Consider the following 17,047-nt stretch of genomic DNA (forward strand, 5'->3'; position numbering starts at 1 on the left):
CTGAACAAGTTGTAATGTATGATTGTGATGAAATACTATTGTAGTAAATGATTAGCTAGATGATTTCAGAAAAACCTGTGAAGACGTATGTGAATTCATGCAAAATGAAGTGAGCAGAACCAGAACAGTGTTCACATTAACAGCAATATTGTAAGGATGATTAACTTGGCTAATCTGATCAAGACAGTGATCCAAAACAATTCTGAAGGACTCATGATAAAAGATGCTACCCACCTCCAGAGAGAATTGATGAACCAAAAATGCAGATAATAGCGTGCTTTTTCCACTTTATTTTATTATTTTACTTGTGTTTTCTTTCACAACATGGTTAATATGAAAATGTTTTACATGACTTCACATGTATAATCAATGTCAAATTATCTGCCTTCTCAAAGAGAAAGGAGGGGCATGAAGGAAGGAGAGAATTTGGAACTTAAAATGAGTGTTAAAAATTGTACACGAGATTGGGAAATATTTAACAAAATTTTTTTAATTGTACATATGATTGGGACATATTTAACAAAATTAAAAAGAATTTTTTAAAGAATAGAGAGGGATATACATTCCTTGCCAGGGCCAGTAGGAATGCTTCCTCAGAATGTGCCAGTTTATGTTGTTTGTGTATCTATGATACTACACATATAAGTAAAGTAATTGGGGCAAAGCATTAATAAATCAAATATTTTACTAAGTATCCACTGTGTGCCAGACACTATGTTAGGTATTGATAATTGCTATTGTTATTCATTTTCAGTAATGCCTGCCTCTTTATTACCCCATTTGGGGTTTTCTTGGTAAAAAAAAAGCTGGATTGTTTGCCATTTTTTTCTCCAGATCATTTTACATATGAAGAAACTAAAGCAGACAGGGCAAGTGACTTGTCCAGAGTCACACAACTAGGAAAATATGAGGCCAGATTTGAATTCAGGAAAATGAAGAGTCTTCCTGACTTTAGGCATTGCAGTCTGTGCACTACAGTACCACTCAACAGGCCTGACATTAAGAATACAAAATTCTGTATGATAAACAGCTTCTACTCTCAAAAAGCTTACATTCTATCAGATACTTTTGTAACACTAACATCTGGAGGGAACAAGAAAAATTTTGTGCAGAGATAGCTCTTGGGATTACTTTGAAGGAAGCTAGGAATTCCAAGAGATGAGAAAAAGGGGGATTCTTCCCAGGCACTAAGGGATAACCCCCAAATTCTTGGGGATAGATGGAATATTGTGTATAGGGACTAGCATAGAGGTCAGTTTGGTTAGGGAGCAGACTATGGGGAGAAGAGGAAGGAATGGTAAGTCTAAAAAGTTAGTCTGGAGTCAGTCTATGGAGGATTTTAAATGAGAAATATAGAATTTCTATTTTATCCTAAAGGCAATGAAAAGCTGCTGCAGAGAAAGGAACAATGAACCTATGGAAGATGACAAGATCTCTAAGAGAGTGGGTATATTCTAGAGAAGGAATAGGGTCCAGGACTGAACTTTGGAGGACTGCTAGAGTTAGGGGACCAGAAATGGGTGCTGATCCAGCAAAGGAGAATGGGAGAAGTAGCTAAACAGTTAGGACAGAGCAATGTTACAAAAATCTAAAGAGGAAAATGATGTCCAGTAGGAGAGGGGCTAATAGTGTCAAATGCCAAAGAATAGCAACAAGCATTTTTAAGTGCTTATTAATTACAGTCAGGGTGATGATTAACACAAGTTCACTGGATTTGGTGATTGTTGTTCATTGTTATTTAGTCATTTCTGATTCTATATGACCCTATTTAGGGTTTTCTTGGCAGAAATAGTGGAGGGGTTTGTCATTTCCTCCTCCAGATCATTTTACAGATGAGGAAACTGAGGCAAATATGGTTAAGTGACTTACACAGGGTCACACAGCTAATATATATCTGAGGCCAGATTTAAATTCAGGAAGATGATTCTTCCTAACTCCAGGTCCCAGAACTCTATCCACTGCATCAATTAGCTGCTTGGCTTTGGCACTTAGATCATAATTTACCCTAGAGAGAACAATTTCAGTTGAGTAATGAGATCAGAAAGGTTTGAGCCTTAGTGTCTGAGGGTCTAGGTTCAAATCCCAGCTTTGCTATCTATTAACTGTGTGATCATGGGCTATTAACCTAAATTTTCCATGTTTCTGTTCTCTCTTTAATATTGCTTGCACTACCAAGGTAGTCAGAAAATTATGTAAACCTTAAATGTGAGATCCAATACTAACAATGTATCCATAGGCAAGTTATTTTAATTCTCTGAGTCTCAGTTGCCTATTATATAAAATAGGTATATTCTTGTACCACCAATCTTATAGGGGTATGGTGAGAAAGAATTTAGAAACTCTATAGTATTTCACAAATATGTATTATTATAACTAATTTTGTTATAATAGTACTTGTTATTTCTACTATACAATGCAATTCAACTAAACAGCATTTCTTAAGTCTGTAATAGGTATACAGTACTCTTAAATGTTAGGAATGGATGCATAGATTAAAATCATTTTCAAGGAATATAATCCTTGTGTATGTATAAAAATACTCATATTCCTATATATACACATATATATTATACACACAAATACATATGTATGTATATATGCAAATGTATTTTAATGTGTATATACCTGTATATTTACATATATATTATTGGGGGGGACATACAAGATATAAATCCACATTAGGCCTTAGTTTCCTCATCTGTAAAATTTATTATATCATTAAAATATATTATTATAAAATTAGGATTATACTAGGCCTTTGAGGAACTTTCAAATTCTAGATTTATGATCTTGTGTCTACTATTTTATTTCCTTTATTTTTTAGTGGCAGCATGGCATTATAGCTAGAGAGCTGAACTTATAAAGATCTAGGTTCAACTCCTAACTCAGACACTAGTCATGTGACCCTGGACAACTAACTTAACCTCTCTGAGACTTAGTTTCTTCCTCTGTCAAATGATAAATTTGAACTAGATAAATCAGGGAAAACTTACACAAGAGTGGAAGTCAAGGCTTCTAAGAGTCAGTGATGGAGAAGGAGTACACTCCAGGTGTTGTGGATGAATTTGAATTAAAGCAATTGAATTAAGAACCACCTTCAGAGCTGGGAGTAGTATAATACCCATGGTTCTTAGTCCTTATCTTCAAGAATTTGACAATCTAATTGGAACTGTAAGGGGTAGGAAGAAGGAAGAGGGAGGAGATAAGATAGCAATTAGCAATCTCTGCAGGTTGGCCCAAATGAGTGGTATGGACAGCCAGTCAATAAGTACTGGGGTTACAAAAGATTATCAAAAAAATTTCCCCAAAAAAGATTTTCCCTGCTCTTGAGGAGCTCACAAATGAAAGACAATCAGAAAAAAAAAATACAAATACAAATACAAATGTACAAACATGGTTAGGAAGACTCATCTTCCTGAATTCAAATCCAACTTCAGATATTTACTAGTCATGTGATCTTGGGCAAGTCACTTGGAAAATTACTTCAGTATCTCTGCCAAGAAAATCCCAAATGGGGTCATGAAAAGTCAGCCCTGATTGAAATGACCCAAACATATAACAGACAAGCTATATATAGGATGAAAAAGAAATAATAGAGGAAGGCACTTCCTGTACAAGATGGGATTTTAGTTGGAATTTAGTTGGGAGGAGATAGAGGAAGGAATTCCAGTTATGGGAGGTAAAGGATGGGGGAGATTTGCCAGAGAAAATGCTCAGAACTAAGAAATAGGATTTCTTATATGTGGAACATCATGGAGACCAGTGAGTCAACAAGCATTTATTAAGGGTTTACTACATGCAAGACATTATGCTAAGTTTTGGAAATTCAAAGGATGACACAAAAACAGACCATTAATGGGAGAGACGACATGTAAATAATTAGGGACATACAAGATATATAAAGAACAGACAGAAAATTATCAGAAAGGAGAGATATTAGCAGCTGGAGGAGATGAGGCAAGGCCTCCTATAAAAGGTAGGATTTGAGCTGAGTTTTGAAAGAAGCCCGAGAAGCTAAGAGAAAGGAGAGCATTCCAGGTATAGAAAGATTCAGAGATGGGAGATGACATTTCCTGTTTGAGGAACAGCAAGTTCACCAGTGTAATTCAATCATAGAATTGATTCTCCAAATAGAGTATGTGGAGGAGAGTGATGTCTAAGATGGGGCAGCCAGATGGCACAGTGGATAGAATGCCACGTCTGGAGTTAGGAAGACATCTTCCCAAGGAAAATCTGGCTTACTAGCTGTGTGACCCTGGGCAAATTACTTAATCCTGTTTGCCTTAGTTTCCTCATCTGTAAAATGAGTTGGAAAAAGAGACAGCAAACCATTCCAGTACTTTTGTCAAGAAAACTCCAAATAGGATCGTGAAGAGTCAGACATGACTGGGAAAAAAAAATGATACCTAAGAAGATAGAAAAGTAGAAAGTACTTTAAATGCCAAACACAGGACCTTATATTTTGTTCTGGGGTTAATAAGTTTATTGAGTAGAAATGTGTGCATTAAATGGAAGAAAGGTTGATGTGAGGAGAGATGAACAAGGAAGATCAATTAGAACATTTTCAATAGTCAAAGTGAAAGATGATAACTCTGATCTAGGATGTGAGTTATCATAAAGAAACAAAAATAATAGATGTGAAGTAGAAATAACAATTTTGCAACAGATTTGATGTGTAAGGGAGGGATAATGGATGATATTTTGGGTGACTCTCAAGAGTAATAAATTCACAAAAAGGAAGGTGTTTTTGGCTGGGGGAGCCAGGGGAGATAATCAGTTCTGTTTTTGAGATGCCTAATGATATGGTTTTAGGCAGTATCAAATGTCATGTGAAGAATTCACCATAGCCATTCTCTTTGGCAAAAGGTAGGTTGATTTAGGCGAAGAGGTGACAGATAAAATGAAGAACTGCAATAGACAGCAGGAATGGTAAATATGAAATAGAGTTGGGAGAGTATATAGTTAGCAATTAAAGGGATTTTAACAATGATGGAATGGAATTTTAATGATGGAAAAAATAAGTTCCCTAATAGAACTTACACTTAACCAGGAAAAAGGAAATACCTAATGAGGTTGGGGGCATACTGTTAGCTGGCAGGTTAGATCCATAGAGGATTTTAGCACCCCAAAAGAGTTAGCTATATAGAGAAAGATACCATGAGCCAGAATGTGTGGGGGGGGGGGTGAGAGGAGAAACAACAGGTGGCATGGAGGGGAGGGGAGGGAAAAGACACCATGAGGCAGAATGCTATTGTGGGCTGTAACCCCAAGGGAGAGTCAGCAAAGAAAGCATGAACCATGGACCGAATTATAAGGGAAATTTAACCTCAAGACTTTGACATAACTTGGATTTCTTGGCTGGACATAGCAAGGTGGGGCTACCCACAGAGGGGGACCTCCATCACAAGATGGGACCAAAAGGCTAAAATGATCTCTATCAGTACCTCTTTTTCCCTGCCCCAGGGAACAATTCCATCAATGCTCCAGTCCTTCTCTGCCAACTGGACCTCATCACCTATGAAAAATCTAGTTCAAAATGTCTTCAGAAGGTAACTGATGATATGGGATTGTAGGTAAAAAGAGTAAGGAAGGAAAGATAGATATAACTAGAGGGATGATTTCAATATATATTATATCATATATATATATTGAAATAATAATTGAATAAAAAAATAGGATAGCTATAGAGAGATAAGAGATCCCAGAAAAAAGCCTCAGTGGCTGGGAGATGTGACATCAGTGAAGAGCTCCCAGAGACAGATGAAGTGGTCCAGAGAGATAGAAAGAGAACCAGGAGAAAACTTAAAGAATGGAGTCAAGTATCAAATGCTTTAATGATGTCCAGAAGCATAAGGATTGACAAAAGATCATTATATTAAGGAAGCACTGGAATTGTTTTGAGGTGGTTATTCCTCTTAAACACAGCAGAATGTAAGCATTTTGAGGGCCAGAACTTTTTCATTTTGTATTTGTATGTCTGGCACAGTGCCTAGATGTTTGGGGCATATTCCAGATGCTTGATACTTTCTTGGTAAATCGAATGGTTATTTCATGCATGTTTTGTTTTTCTGACTAGATTGTCTACAATGCCTTGCTTATATCAGATGCTTGATTCTCACATGTTCCATTGGACCAGAGATTGAAGAGGTGGGTGTAGGGAGAAGTATCTAGCAGAGATGAGTATAACAGTATAAAAGGAATAAAGGCCTCAGGGCCCCTCAATTTGAGGGGCTTACAGAGCCAGTGTAATGTAAACAGTAACTCCTTGGAGAGGACCCCTTGTGACTGTGGCTTTTTTTTCAGCATACTTCCTGTTCTTGATCTATCCCAAGTGTCTGGGAAAGGCCTCAAGGATTTGATCTGGGCCTTTGAAGGATGAGTAGGATGTAAATGGGTGGAGAGAAAGTGAACAACATTCCAGGAGCTAAAAGGGCCAGATCAAAGACACGGGATTGGGGAAATATCTAGACCATTTGGGGAGTCAGCCAATGTGGCTGGAGTGGAATTTGTCTCTGATCATTGCTGAAAAGTAATCTTCTGTTCTTACAATTTTCTAACAAAGCAAAATAATTTTGGGCCAGCCATCCTAAAATAAGATAGGTCAGAGACCCTAAATCAGTGAGATCAGTGTGAGAAAAGTTTGTCAAAGAAACAAGTTCTAAAAAGCCTTTGAGAAAGGATGAGGGGCGGGAAGTGGGGGCGGCAGTCAGTCAATTTCAACTCATTTCCTGTCAACCTGTTGCTGTATTAGATCACAGCTACTGTCAAGATGCTAGACTCTTTGTAAGGGGACAGACTGATTCCAAATCAAGCTGGGGGATTTGGCAGCCACTTTGACAGAGTTTGCCTGTAGAAAAGAAATAACTGGTCAACTTGACTTGTTACCCTAAATGAATAAAACAGACCTGACTCACATATATTAGAGTCATAACTAACCATTTGGGGGACAACAAAATGCTGCCCTTTTAGACAAGCTGTCTAAAAAAACATCCAGAAAAAGCTTTTAAAAGATAAATTCCATTAAACAGAGAGGCCTGTGAGAGAAAACCAGAGCCCTTGGACCATGGAAGCCCCTTTGGGCAGTGTTGCACCCAAGGAAGTGCTCCACTGGAATGAGGCTTCAAAAGGTGAGGAAAGTGGAGGAGAAGAAACCTAACATCTGTTTTAACTAATTTTTTTTCGTCCCTAGGTGCTAAGCTCAGTCATTTCTTTGTTGCTAAAGGAGTCCAGGGTAATTCCAGGGATCTCTAAATTTTGATATCTTCCTAGGCAAAGTCCCAATCGAGCTATCCAAGTTATAACTTTACTTCTTTAGTATATAAGAAAAGGTAATGGAATCTTAGAGTTTGGTAGACCTGTCAGAGACAGACAACTATTCAGCATTCTGTCCTTTTGATATTATAGCCACTCTAAAAATAAGACTAGTCCCAACTGGCAAATAATATGTTCCAGATTTTCTCTTCCATGGAAGGAAAGGATGGTAATAGGAGTTGAATTTAGAGAAAATCTACAAAAACTTGAACTTCTATTTTCTGAATGTACTTCTTACTACCTTCCATAAGTCTATTGGGAATTTTAGCTATAATATGAGAGAACTCAGGATGAAGCAAAGGGAATTATGGAAACACAGAATGGGAAGGAACTTTTTAAGTAACCATGCCCAACCAACAATCCCCTCGCCAACATCCTCAAACACTCCGTGATGTTTTTTGCTTGTTGTTGTTTTGGAGATTTTTTGAGAGGTAATCAAGATTAAATGACTTGCCCCACACATTAAGTATCTAAACACTGGTTTTCCTGACTCCAAGCCTAGCATTCTTTCCATTGTGCCATTTAGATGCCTCTTCCATCTTTTTCTCTTCAATATACTTTGCACTCCAATAACAATGGCCTCCTTCAAACTTCACAATGGGAAGCTATGGCTGGTTACAGGAATATAGGGAAGTAAACAAACCCTTTTTAAAACACCTTTTTTTTTTCATCCTTTATGGTCTAGCTTCTTAAATTGTGGTTTTCCACTCCATATGGGATCTTGTAACTGAATGTGAAGATTGCAAAATTATGATTTATTATCAGTAAATGTTTGATTATTTACTATTTTATATGCTTCTATATATTGGGGCATGGAAAAATTTCTTGGTCAAAAAAGGAGTTGTTAGTGGAAAAAGTATAAGTAGTTCTGCTTTATGGACACTGGGTAATTTGTGTAATCAGAGAAGTCTCTATCTTTCTGATCCTGCCAAGCTACTTCAATAAAATCTCCAAATACATTGAAAATAGAGTGAGAATTGAGAACATTATCACCAGTTCCATCCCGCCAGGGCTGGTTAGGCTCATACACAGAAGCACAGAATCAAATATTTTATTCAAAGCATGAAGAGCACTGGGAGCAAGACTAGATAAGGGTCTCAAAACAATTCAGTCTTCTTGAAGAATTGTAGTCAGAATAGGTGAGAGGCAAAGGGGGGTAGAATTCTATGCATGAGTATCTGTTTTCTGTAATAATTTTATTTTAAATTCTAGCTTCAATATTCCCAATTCCTTAAGTTTAGTGGAAATTGAATCAAAAAGTTGGGTTTTCTCTCTCTCTCTCAGACACACAAATTTCTCTTTTACAACCCACACCTCTAAGGAGAAAGCAGAAGCAGGGTTTCTTGGGAGTGAATCCTTCCCCTTCTATTATTCTATTTAGTAATCCCACCCTTGGGATACCTAATTTTCCCTAATCTGATCCAGGCCAATGAGCATTAAGCATCTACTATGTTCATAGAATAGTGGAAAGAAAATCAGTCAGGAAGACCTGGTTCAAATTTTACCTGTGACACATTCTAAATATGTGACATTTTGGATGAATCACAAACTCTCAGTGTCCCAGGCAATGTTTTAAGGCTATAAGTCACAGAAGGTCAGAAAAGGTGCTCATCTACATAGAAGAGGGAAGTTTTTGGATGGGAGTGACTTATTACTAATGAAATCACAGATCCAGTCCAAAACATACATGGTAATGTGCTAAGTACCAGGGCTACAAAGACAAAAGTGAAAAGTAGTTCTTGCCCTCAAGGAGCTCTCACTCTACTGGAAGAATATGAAATGTCAACAGATAATTGCACGGCACAGATAGGAACTAAAAGTGTGATTTTATTTTTATAGGGAACTCTCAACTGAGAAAGTTTCTTCTACTATTGCTTTGTTGTTTTTCATTCATGTCTGATCCCTCATGACCCCATTTTGGGGTTTTCTTGGCAAAGATCCTAGAGTGATTTGCCATTTCTTTCTCCAGATCATTTAACAGATGAGGAAACTGAGACAAACAGAGTTAAGTGGCTTGTCCAGGGTCACACACTTAGTAAATGTCTGAGGCTAGATTTGAACTCAAAGGTGAGTCTTCCTAATCCCAAACCGACGCTCTATCCACTGTGCTACTTAGATGCTTTCTCTACCAAGGTAGATTGGTGCTTCCCTGCCACTTTATAGTCTTAGTTGTCTAGAATATTGAAAGGGTAAGTGATTATTTGTCCAAGATGATAGTCAGTATTGTTAGAGACAAGATAAGAACTCAGACCTTCCTGATTCCAAAGCCAGCCCTATATCCACTAACATGAAGGGACCATAGGAGATAGGGAATTAAACCATGAAGGAAAATAGAATTCAAGAGATAGGAATGATAAAAAAGAATGCATTCCAGGTAATCTCAAACATACACACACACACACACACACACACACAGAGGACATCATCCTCTTCCAAAATTACTCAAGATTGACATCCTCCTGAAAATCTTGACCTTGCTTTACTCAGACATCTCCTTTATTCTCTATCCATATAGTACTTACTGTGCACTCTATTCATTTGAATTTGTTTATGCATTACTTTGTTTTTCCTTATCATCATCAGACTGTGTCCTCTCTCCTCTATCTAATCTGTCACCAAGGTTTATTGAAATTTGCTCGCTAAAATCTCTCTGGTTTTCTCTTTTGACCCTTCCACTGCCACCACTCCTCTGTTCATGCTCATGTAGCATCACATCTAGATTATGGCAAATACCTCCTGAGATGTCAACCTGTCTCTGGCCTCCGCTTCTTTCAGTCTATTCCATCCCTTGGCAGATCAATCTTTCCAAACCCTGCTTTTCTAATAATGCCTGTAGTTAGAAACTGTGAGGGAAGCAGTGCTACTTACCATCACCACCACCATCATTTTAGTACATGAGGAAGCCAAGGTGAAGTGGTTTACCCAGAATCACCTAGCTGGCATTCAGGGCAGGTCTCTGGGACCCAATATTAGTTCTCTTTCTGTTATAATACATTGCTCCTACTTAGAAACTAGCAGCAGTTCCCTATTGTCTAATTTAAAATCAGACTCTTCATTCTGGTATTCTCTTTTCTAGTCACCATTTTCTCTTTTATATAGGAAATAATAATGTACATCATCCAAAGCATATTTCTTCTCTCTGTCCTTCCCCTCACACAAAGTGTTCATTTTCCATCAGAATTCCTTTCTTCTGACCTATTTTTCCATGTGGTCAAATCTTTCAAGTGCCATTTTGAATCTCATATTCTCCAAAGAGGCTTCCTCAATATCACTGGCACATGAAGTGCTCTCTTCTTTCTGATCTTCAATAATACTTTTCATTTTAAAATATAAAGTTTTAAAATTGGATTTTAAATTTTTAAACATTTAAAATTTCCTTCTCTTCTTTTCTTCTTTCATGTGCATAAGTTGTATTCTCACAAAAAGAAAGTTCTAAGTGTAGTGAACCAGATACTTTTTTTGTGTTCTTCAGAATGCCAGGAAGCATTGGGTACCAGGTATTCAACAAATTCTTAGTAAATTGAATGGTCATTTCTTACATGTGGATTTTTGTCTTTTCAACTAGTTTCCAAACTCTAAGGAGAGAGGAAGGGTATAGCAGATAGAGAGCTTTCTTGGAGCCAGAAAAACTTGGGTTCAAGTCCCACCTCATGTAAATACAGGCTGTGTGACCTTGGGCTTGATATTTAGGTTCTCTAAGTCAGGGTTTCTTAAACTTTTTCTACTCATGAACCCTTTTTATGAGAAATACCAGGTTATAGGTTATTTTTTTTAATTTTATTTTATTTAATAATAACTTTGTATTGACAGAATCCATGCCAGGATAATTTTTACACAACATTATCCCTTGCAATCACTTATGTTTCGTTTTTTCCCCTCCCTCCCTTCCTCCCCCTCCCCAAGATGGCAAGCAGTCCTATATATGTTAAATATGTTGCAGTATATCCCAGATACAATACATATTTGCAGACAGGTTATAGGTTATATATAAAATATAAAATACAAATCAAACATTTACTGATAATAAATCATGAAGAAATTTATTTTAAAACAATTCTTTGGTAGAGATATAAATTTTACTATTTATAAGAGACAAGCAAATTTGCATACTAATGAGATGGATGTAATTGTTTATTTTTACACATACATTAAATATTGATGGAATATTTGATATCTTTTGCTGCTGGCAAATTTTTTGAGACTCCCACATCCAATTATATGACCCCCTATAGAGTTGAGGCCCATAGTTTAAGAAGCTTTGTTCTAGGTGACCCTATAAGACAAGTTGCAAAAAAATTATCCACATTAATAGATAGTGTTTCCAGAAAAGAGCACTTTTAATTTATAGCTTCCTCAAATTAGTAATGGCAGGTCTGTATTACTGCTGGAAAATTATATTTGCATTATACAAATGATCTTCATGAAGGTCATTAATGGTTCCATGAAAAAATGATATTAAGGGAAACAATGTTAGCAGGGATCAATTGGTTCCCTTTAGAATGTTGTTTATACATGTGTAGCAAGCAATACAACAAAAATAAAGATGGCAGGTAGGACAATCAACACCAATTCTCATCTTAGAAAAGCAATCAGAGAGTCAACTGGATTTTGTGGCATTAGAGTAAGTTTTGTTTATAACATACTAATGGCATTATTAATAAACAAAATTGATCAGGACAAAGTTGGGCTGGGTATACTTGTCATCACAACTATTCCTGACTTGAGGTAGTCTGTACTAAACACTGAATCAGAGCAGCCTCCCCTCCAGCCAAGCATAAAATTTATTTCTTGGGAATATGTAAAATTTCCTCACAGGAAATTGAAAGGTGGGGGAGTAGGGTTTTGTGGGTTTTTTTCATATTTTTGGACAGTTTTTTCCCTATTCTCCAGTTGAGCAACTTAGGAAATTATAGTTTCAGATGAATCGTACCCATCAACATTGAGTCTGTCTGTTTAGTAAGGGAAATTACTTTTTTCTTTAAGATTTCATCAGAACATATCAGTTCCAGGAGGAGAATTATAATGGAGCATAAACATAACAGCATATTTCAAGTCTGCAGACCTCAATACAAACACAGTGAGGACTTAAATCCACTAGATAGAAGGTATCTGGAGACAGCCCTGACACCCTGGTGCTATTAAGCCATTGACCTCAGCAACAGAATCTCTGATTTTTTCTGTCTTTCCCCATTCCATGTTTGATTACCACCCTTGGTCCCTTGAGTGACTATTCACCATACTGTGTGTTCCTCTTGGCAGGTACCACGACCAACAGGATGTAACTAGTAACTTTCTGGGTGCAATGTGGCTTATCTCCATCACATTCCTTTCCATTGGGTATGGGGACATGGTTCCTCACACATACTGTGGAAAAGGTGTCTGTCTTCTCACTGGCATCATGGTGAGTATCTATCTATCTATATATAATTTCTCCCCTCCCATCTAAACTCAGTGAACTCATATTGCTTGTTCAGGCTACAATGTTTTTCACACGATTCTTCATGTTAAAAGCTGATGGGGTTCTTATTTGGCTGCACGTATGTGAATCAGTAAACATTTATTAAGCACCTACCACATGCCAGATACCATGTAAAGAAAGATACAATTGGCCATGAAAAGTCAGGGTTTTCTACAGATCATTTTTAGATTTAGGTTTCTTCCTTTTTTTTTGCACCAAATTTCAAAATCTCTGTCCTTCATGGAAGAAGTTTCCCAGCCCATTAAAAGGCTTGGCTCGTAAAGCCTTACAATGTCTAGCCTAAAATTCTCTTGGCCTTTTTATATTGGTTACAGCTGATTGATTACAGACACTGACTGGAGCTATTATCTGAAAAACTTGGTTTTGAGTCCTAGTTCTGCCATTTTTCTATCCAATAAACACTGGGCTACTAATTTAACTAACTCTTTAAGCTTTGGTGCCCTCATTTACAAAATGGGCACACTAATGCTTGTATGACCTACCTCACAGGGTTGTTGTGAGGATTTAAGTCAGAAGGGACATAAAGTGATTTATAAAGTTTCTACAGGGCTTTGGAAAAATCAGCTTTTTCTATTATTCTATCTTTTTTGTGCTTTTAGTTCATTCAGTTCTATTCAACAAGTTTTTATTGGGCACCTGCTATGTTAGGCACTGTGCCAGTCACTGAGGCTGCAACATCAAAAATAAAAAGTCCCTGCCCTGAAGGAGGTTATATTCTACTGGGAAGAAATGTCATGTATCTTATATGTCAAATATATACAGGATAAATACAATTAAATTTCAGTAGAAGGATAGCAGTTAGAACTGGAAATATCAGGAAAAACATGAAGAAAGTGGTTTTAAATAAAGCTAGAGATTTTCTGAGACAAAAATGGGAAAGAAGAGCATTCCAAGCAGCTCAGCAAGCCCCATTTGCAAGAACTAATGACTCCAATATTAGTGAACACATGGCATCGCTCCCTTGCTATCTTCTTTCTCTGACAATGGACAAAGGGATGATTTAAGAGGACAGAACTTATTTTCTTGCAAAACTTTAAGGCTAAGTAAGCCTTAAAGCCTTCTTCAATAGTTTAAGAGCAATCTTTCTTAGACATAAAGAGTTGAACCAACTCTTTTTCTTTCTATTGTCTGAGTATTTATATATCCATCTTAGTAAATCAGATGCAAATTCTCTCTTTGAGATTTAGTTAATTCCTCACCAACTCCACTGTTATCTATAGTATCCCTCACCTTCCTATTTTGCCATTCAGCATTTTCTAGGCTTTATCTCAGTTGATCAGAACCCAATCAGACTTTACCTGAATTCAAGGGAGGACCATTGTCTTCTTGGAGAAGGAACATCTAGGTTAGATATAATAGGAAGACAGAGAGCATTAATGAAGATATATATAGTCAAAATTATTCATGTTGTTGGGTACCAGGTTGATGACTGCTGTGAGGCAAAGTGAGTAGGACATGATTCTGCTTTCTTCAAGGCTAGATACCAAACTCTGAGTAAAAGTTTGGATGGTCTATATTAGCAAGCAAGTTTCAACACAAAAGTAAAAACAAATGGCTTTGTACTAAGTCAGAGATAAATCATGGTCAAGGGTGAGTGTTAGGAGCAACATCTCTAAGAGTACAGTGTGGCACAGATCCAACCTTCACCAAGTAAGGAAGATTATCCTTAACCAAAGGCTGCAAAGTGTGTATGGAATGGTGAAGACTTCCCAGGGTTTCATCAAGACATCCCTTGGAAGAATAAAATTTCTGCCATGGAAACATTATTTGGTCAATGTCAATCCACTCAGACGGTGACAGGCCGGGTGATTTGGCAGCCATCTGATTGATGCACCAAGCTGTCAACCTTTCTGTTATTTTTAAACACCAGCCATTCTCTCTCCCAGCACTGAAATTCAACACATCCAGGAAACAACCCCTATACTGACCATTTCACGGGTTTCTTGACTATCTATCATCTCCATGCTTCCTATCTGGAAAAGGTGAGTGGCATGGGCATGAATGACTCCTTCCTGATGACCCTGGCTCTGCCCCTTCCCTGTCTTGTGACCTGAAGCAAATCAGTTAACTCGCCCAGTCCATTACCTCATTTATTGGCTAGCTAGACAATGACTTCTTTGAAAGGTGATTCTACTTCCCCCTGGAGAATGGTGGCAACAAAAGAAAAAAAGTATATTTGGAAACAAAAGATCCATGTTTCCCCTTCAATATTAAAAATTCAGAGTCTCCCATGTCTCTTTCTTTGAGCAAATTCTATCCAAAAGTGCTTTATTTTAGTCATTATCAGTATTTCTCTTTTTAAACTTTTATTTCGTATTTTTCAGTTAACAAGTATTTATTTTCTCTTCTTCTCAGCTCCCTTCCCACCACTGGGAGAAAACCAAACAAGCCCCAAATCTAGTAACAAGTGTCCACATTCAAGCAATACAAATTCCTGCATTGGTCACATCCAAAAGTCTCATTCTGCATCTTCATTGTCAGCACTTTCATCCAAATGTAAATTAGCTGCCTCACTCTATAGTCTGCCACCATTGAGAAAGCCTGGTGGTGTTTCTGTAACTAGAAACTTGCCTGCTCATGCGGAGTCATCCCTTTCAAGGGTTTTGAGTCCCTCCCTCTCCACACTGCCCCACTCCTCCCCAAACCTGCTAATACTATGTATATCTCCTGATTATTATTTCGAGTGTACTTACTAATGGTAGGCCTTACAGTTTGGTTACCATGGACACCATGAAGGCCACGGCCAAGCCTACTCACAATCGAAGAGGAAGGATTTGTGTATGCATGCTGTAAATAGTCTTAATCATTGTTTTCTTTCTGCTAGCTCAGTGGCAGTGCAATTATCAGCTATTAAGCAGGGGGTATAATTGTCTGAGCAACTTGACGTGACTGGCATAGAACTGGTGGATCTGAAAGACTTCACCCTCACCCCCTACACCCCCAAAGCAGATAGGTCAAAGTACAGTGTTGTTCTTTTTTTCAATGGGGGAAATTTCATCACAGACATTCTGATGCATTGAGGCAGCTATATATAGTATTAATGTGAAATACATACTAATTATTGTGTAATATATAGTATATATAATTATATAATACATTCATTCATATATACATTTATATATATAATCAATTGCAATATGTTTATATTTATTAAATGTATAATAAATACACCAGATCAATATGTATCATATAGAGAGGCAGTTAGGTGACACAGAGTGCTGGACTGGAATCAGAAAGACCTCTTAGCACAAATCTGACCTTAGAACCTGGGCAAGTCATTTAACTGCTATCTGCCTCAGTTTCCTACTCTATAAGATGGGAATGATAATAAACTCACCTAATTCCCCCATCCCCACAGAACTGTCATGAAGATAAATAATTTTTGCAAAGTGTTTTCCAAACTTGTAACTATTACATTGAAGATCTAAACAGAAAGGATGCTGAAACTCTGAAATGTTGTATAGAATATTCTCCTGGATCCTGAAGGCATGACATACAATCTGACCTGTTCCATTGTATCTTCATTACAGTAAATCGGGCTCTCTGGGTCAGACTATATGGAGCATTAATGAGTTATGGGGGGCAGCTGGCAGAAACTGCTTTGTCAAAGCCTGTTAAAGACACTGAGGTTGAATAAAAGCTTCATGAGATCAGCATATTTATTTAGGCTTAAGGTGAGCCTCAGGAGGAAGGGAGTAATAAAGGGAATGATAGGGCAGAGTCCCCTTTTTCAGGGTGGGGAGGGAAGGTGGTAGGGGATAGGGAACAGAGAATTCAGCACGACATTTGGTGGGTTTCCATTTCAGAAGATAAACTTCTCTCCTGAAACACCCACACAGTTACCAAGGATCACTTAGTCTCAAACCAATTGATGTTATTCTAGTTGTTAAGAGGAATCTGCTGAAACCAAGGGATCCAGCTGTAAGCTCTCCTGGCCTATCTCTTATATTTGTCACTTTCATTTATGTGCTGTTTTCTTTCCTGCTTCTTTAGTTAAGGACACATCATCCTTATTCCCTCAGGATGGGTTTTTTGCCCCCCCCCCAACTTCTAAAGGCTTTCCAGCTGGGAAATGTTTCTTGGAAACCAGAAGCAGGAGAACAGGAGTGGATGAGTCCAGAACCTCTGGCTCATTTCCAAGCCCCATAAATCAATTAGATATTTTCACCCCATCTCAGGCCATTCTTTTCCATGGAATCATATTCTGTCTGTCATGCCCCACCTGTCTTCCTAGGGAAAAAAACTCACAAGATCCAC

The 17,047-nt window shown here is 37.6% G+C and overlaps 1 protein-coding gene across 2 annotated transcripts in view; it reads left to right on the plus strand.

The window, feature by feature from the left end:
• The window catches only part of KCNN3 (potassium calcium-activated channel subfamily N member 3), a 299,637-nt gene that overhangs the window by 240,954 nt on the left and 41,636 nt on the right, over window positions 1–17,047 (plus strand). For both annotated transcript variants that reach the window (XM_051993926.1, XM_051993927.1), the window contains one exon: window positions 12,571–12,712. In XM_051993926.1, the coding sequence (XP_051849886.1) occupies window positions 12,571–12,712 (142 nt within the window). The remainder of the gene's footprint in view (window positions 1–12,570; window positions 12,713–17,047) is intronic.

Source organism: Antechinus flavipes, chromosome 4 (genome assembly GCF_016432865.1).
Source record: "Antechinus flavipes isolate AdamAnt ecotype Samford, QLD, Australia chromosome 4, AdamAnt_v2, whole genome shotgun sequence".
NCBI classification, from domain to species: Eukaryota; Metazoa; Chordata; class Mammalia; order Dasyuromorphia; family Dasyuridae; genus Antechinus; species Antechinus flavipes.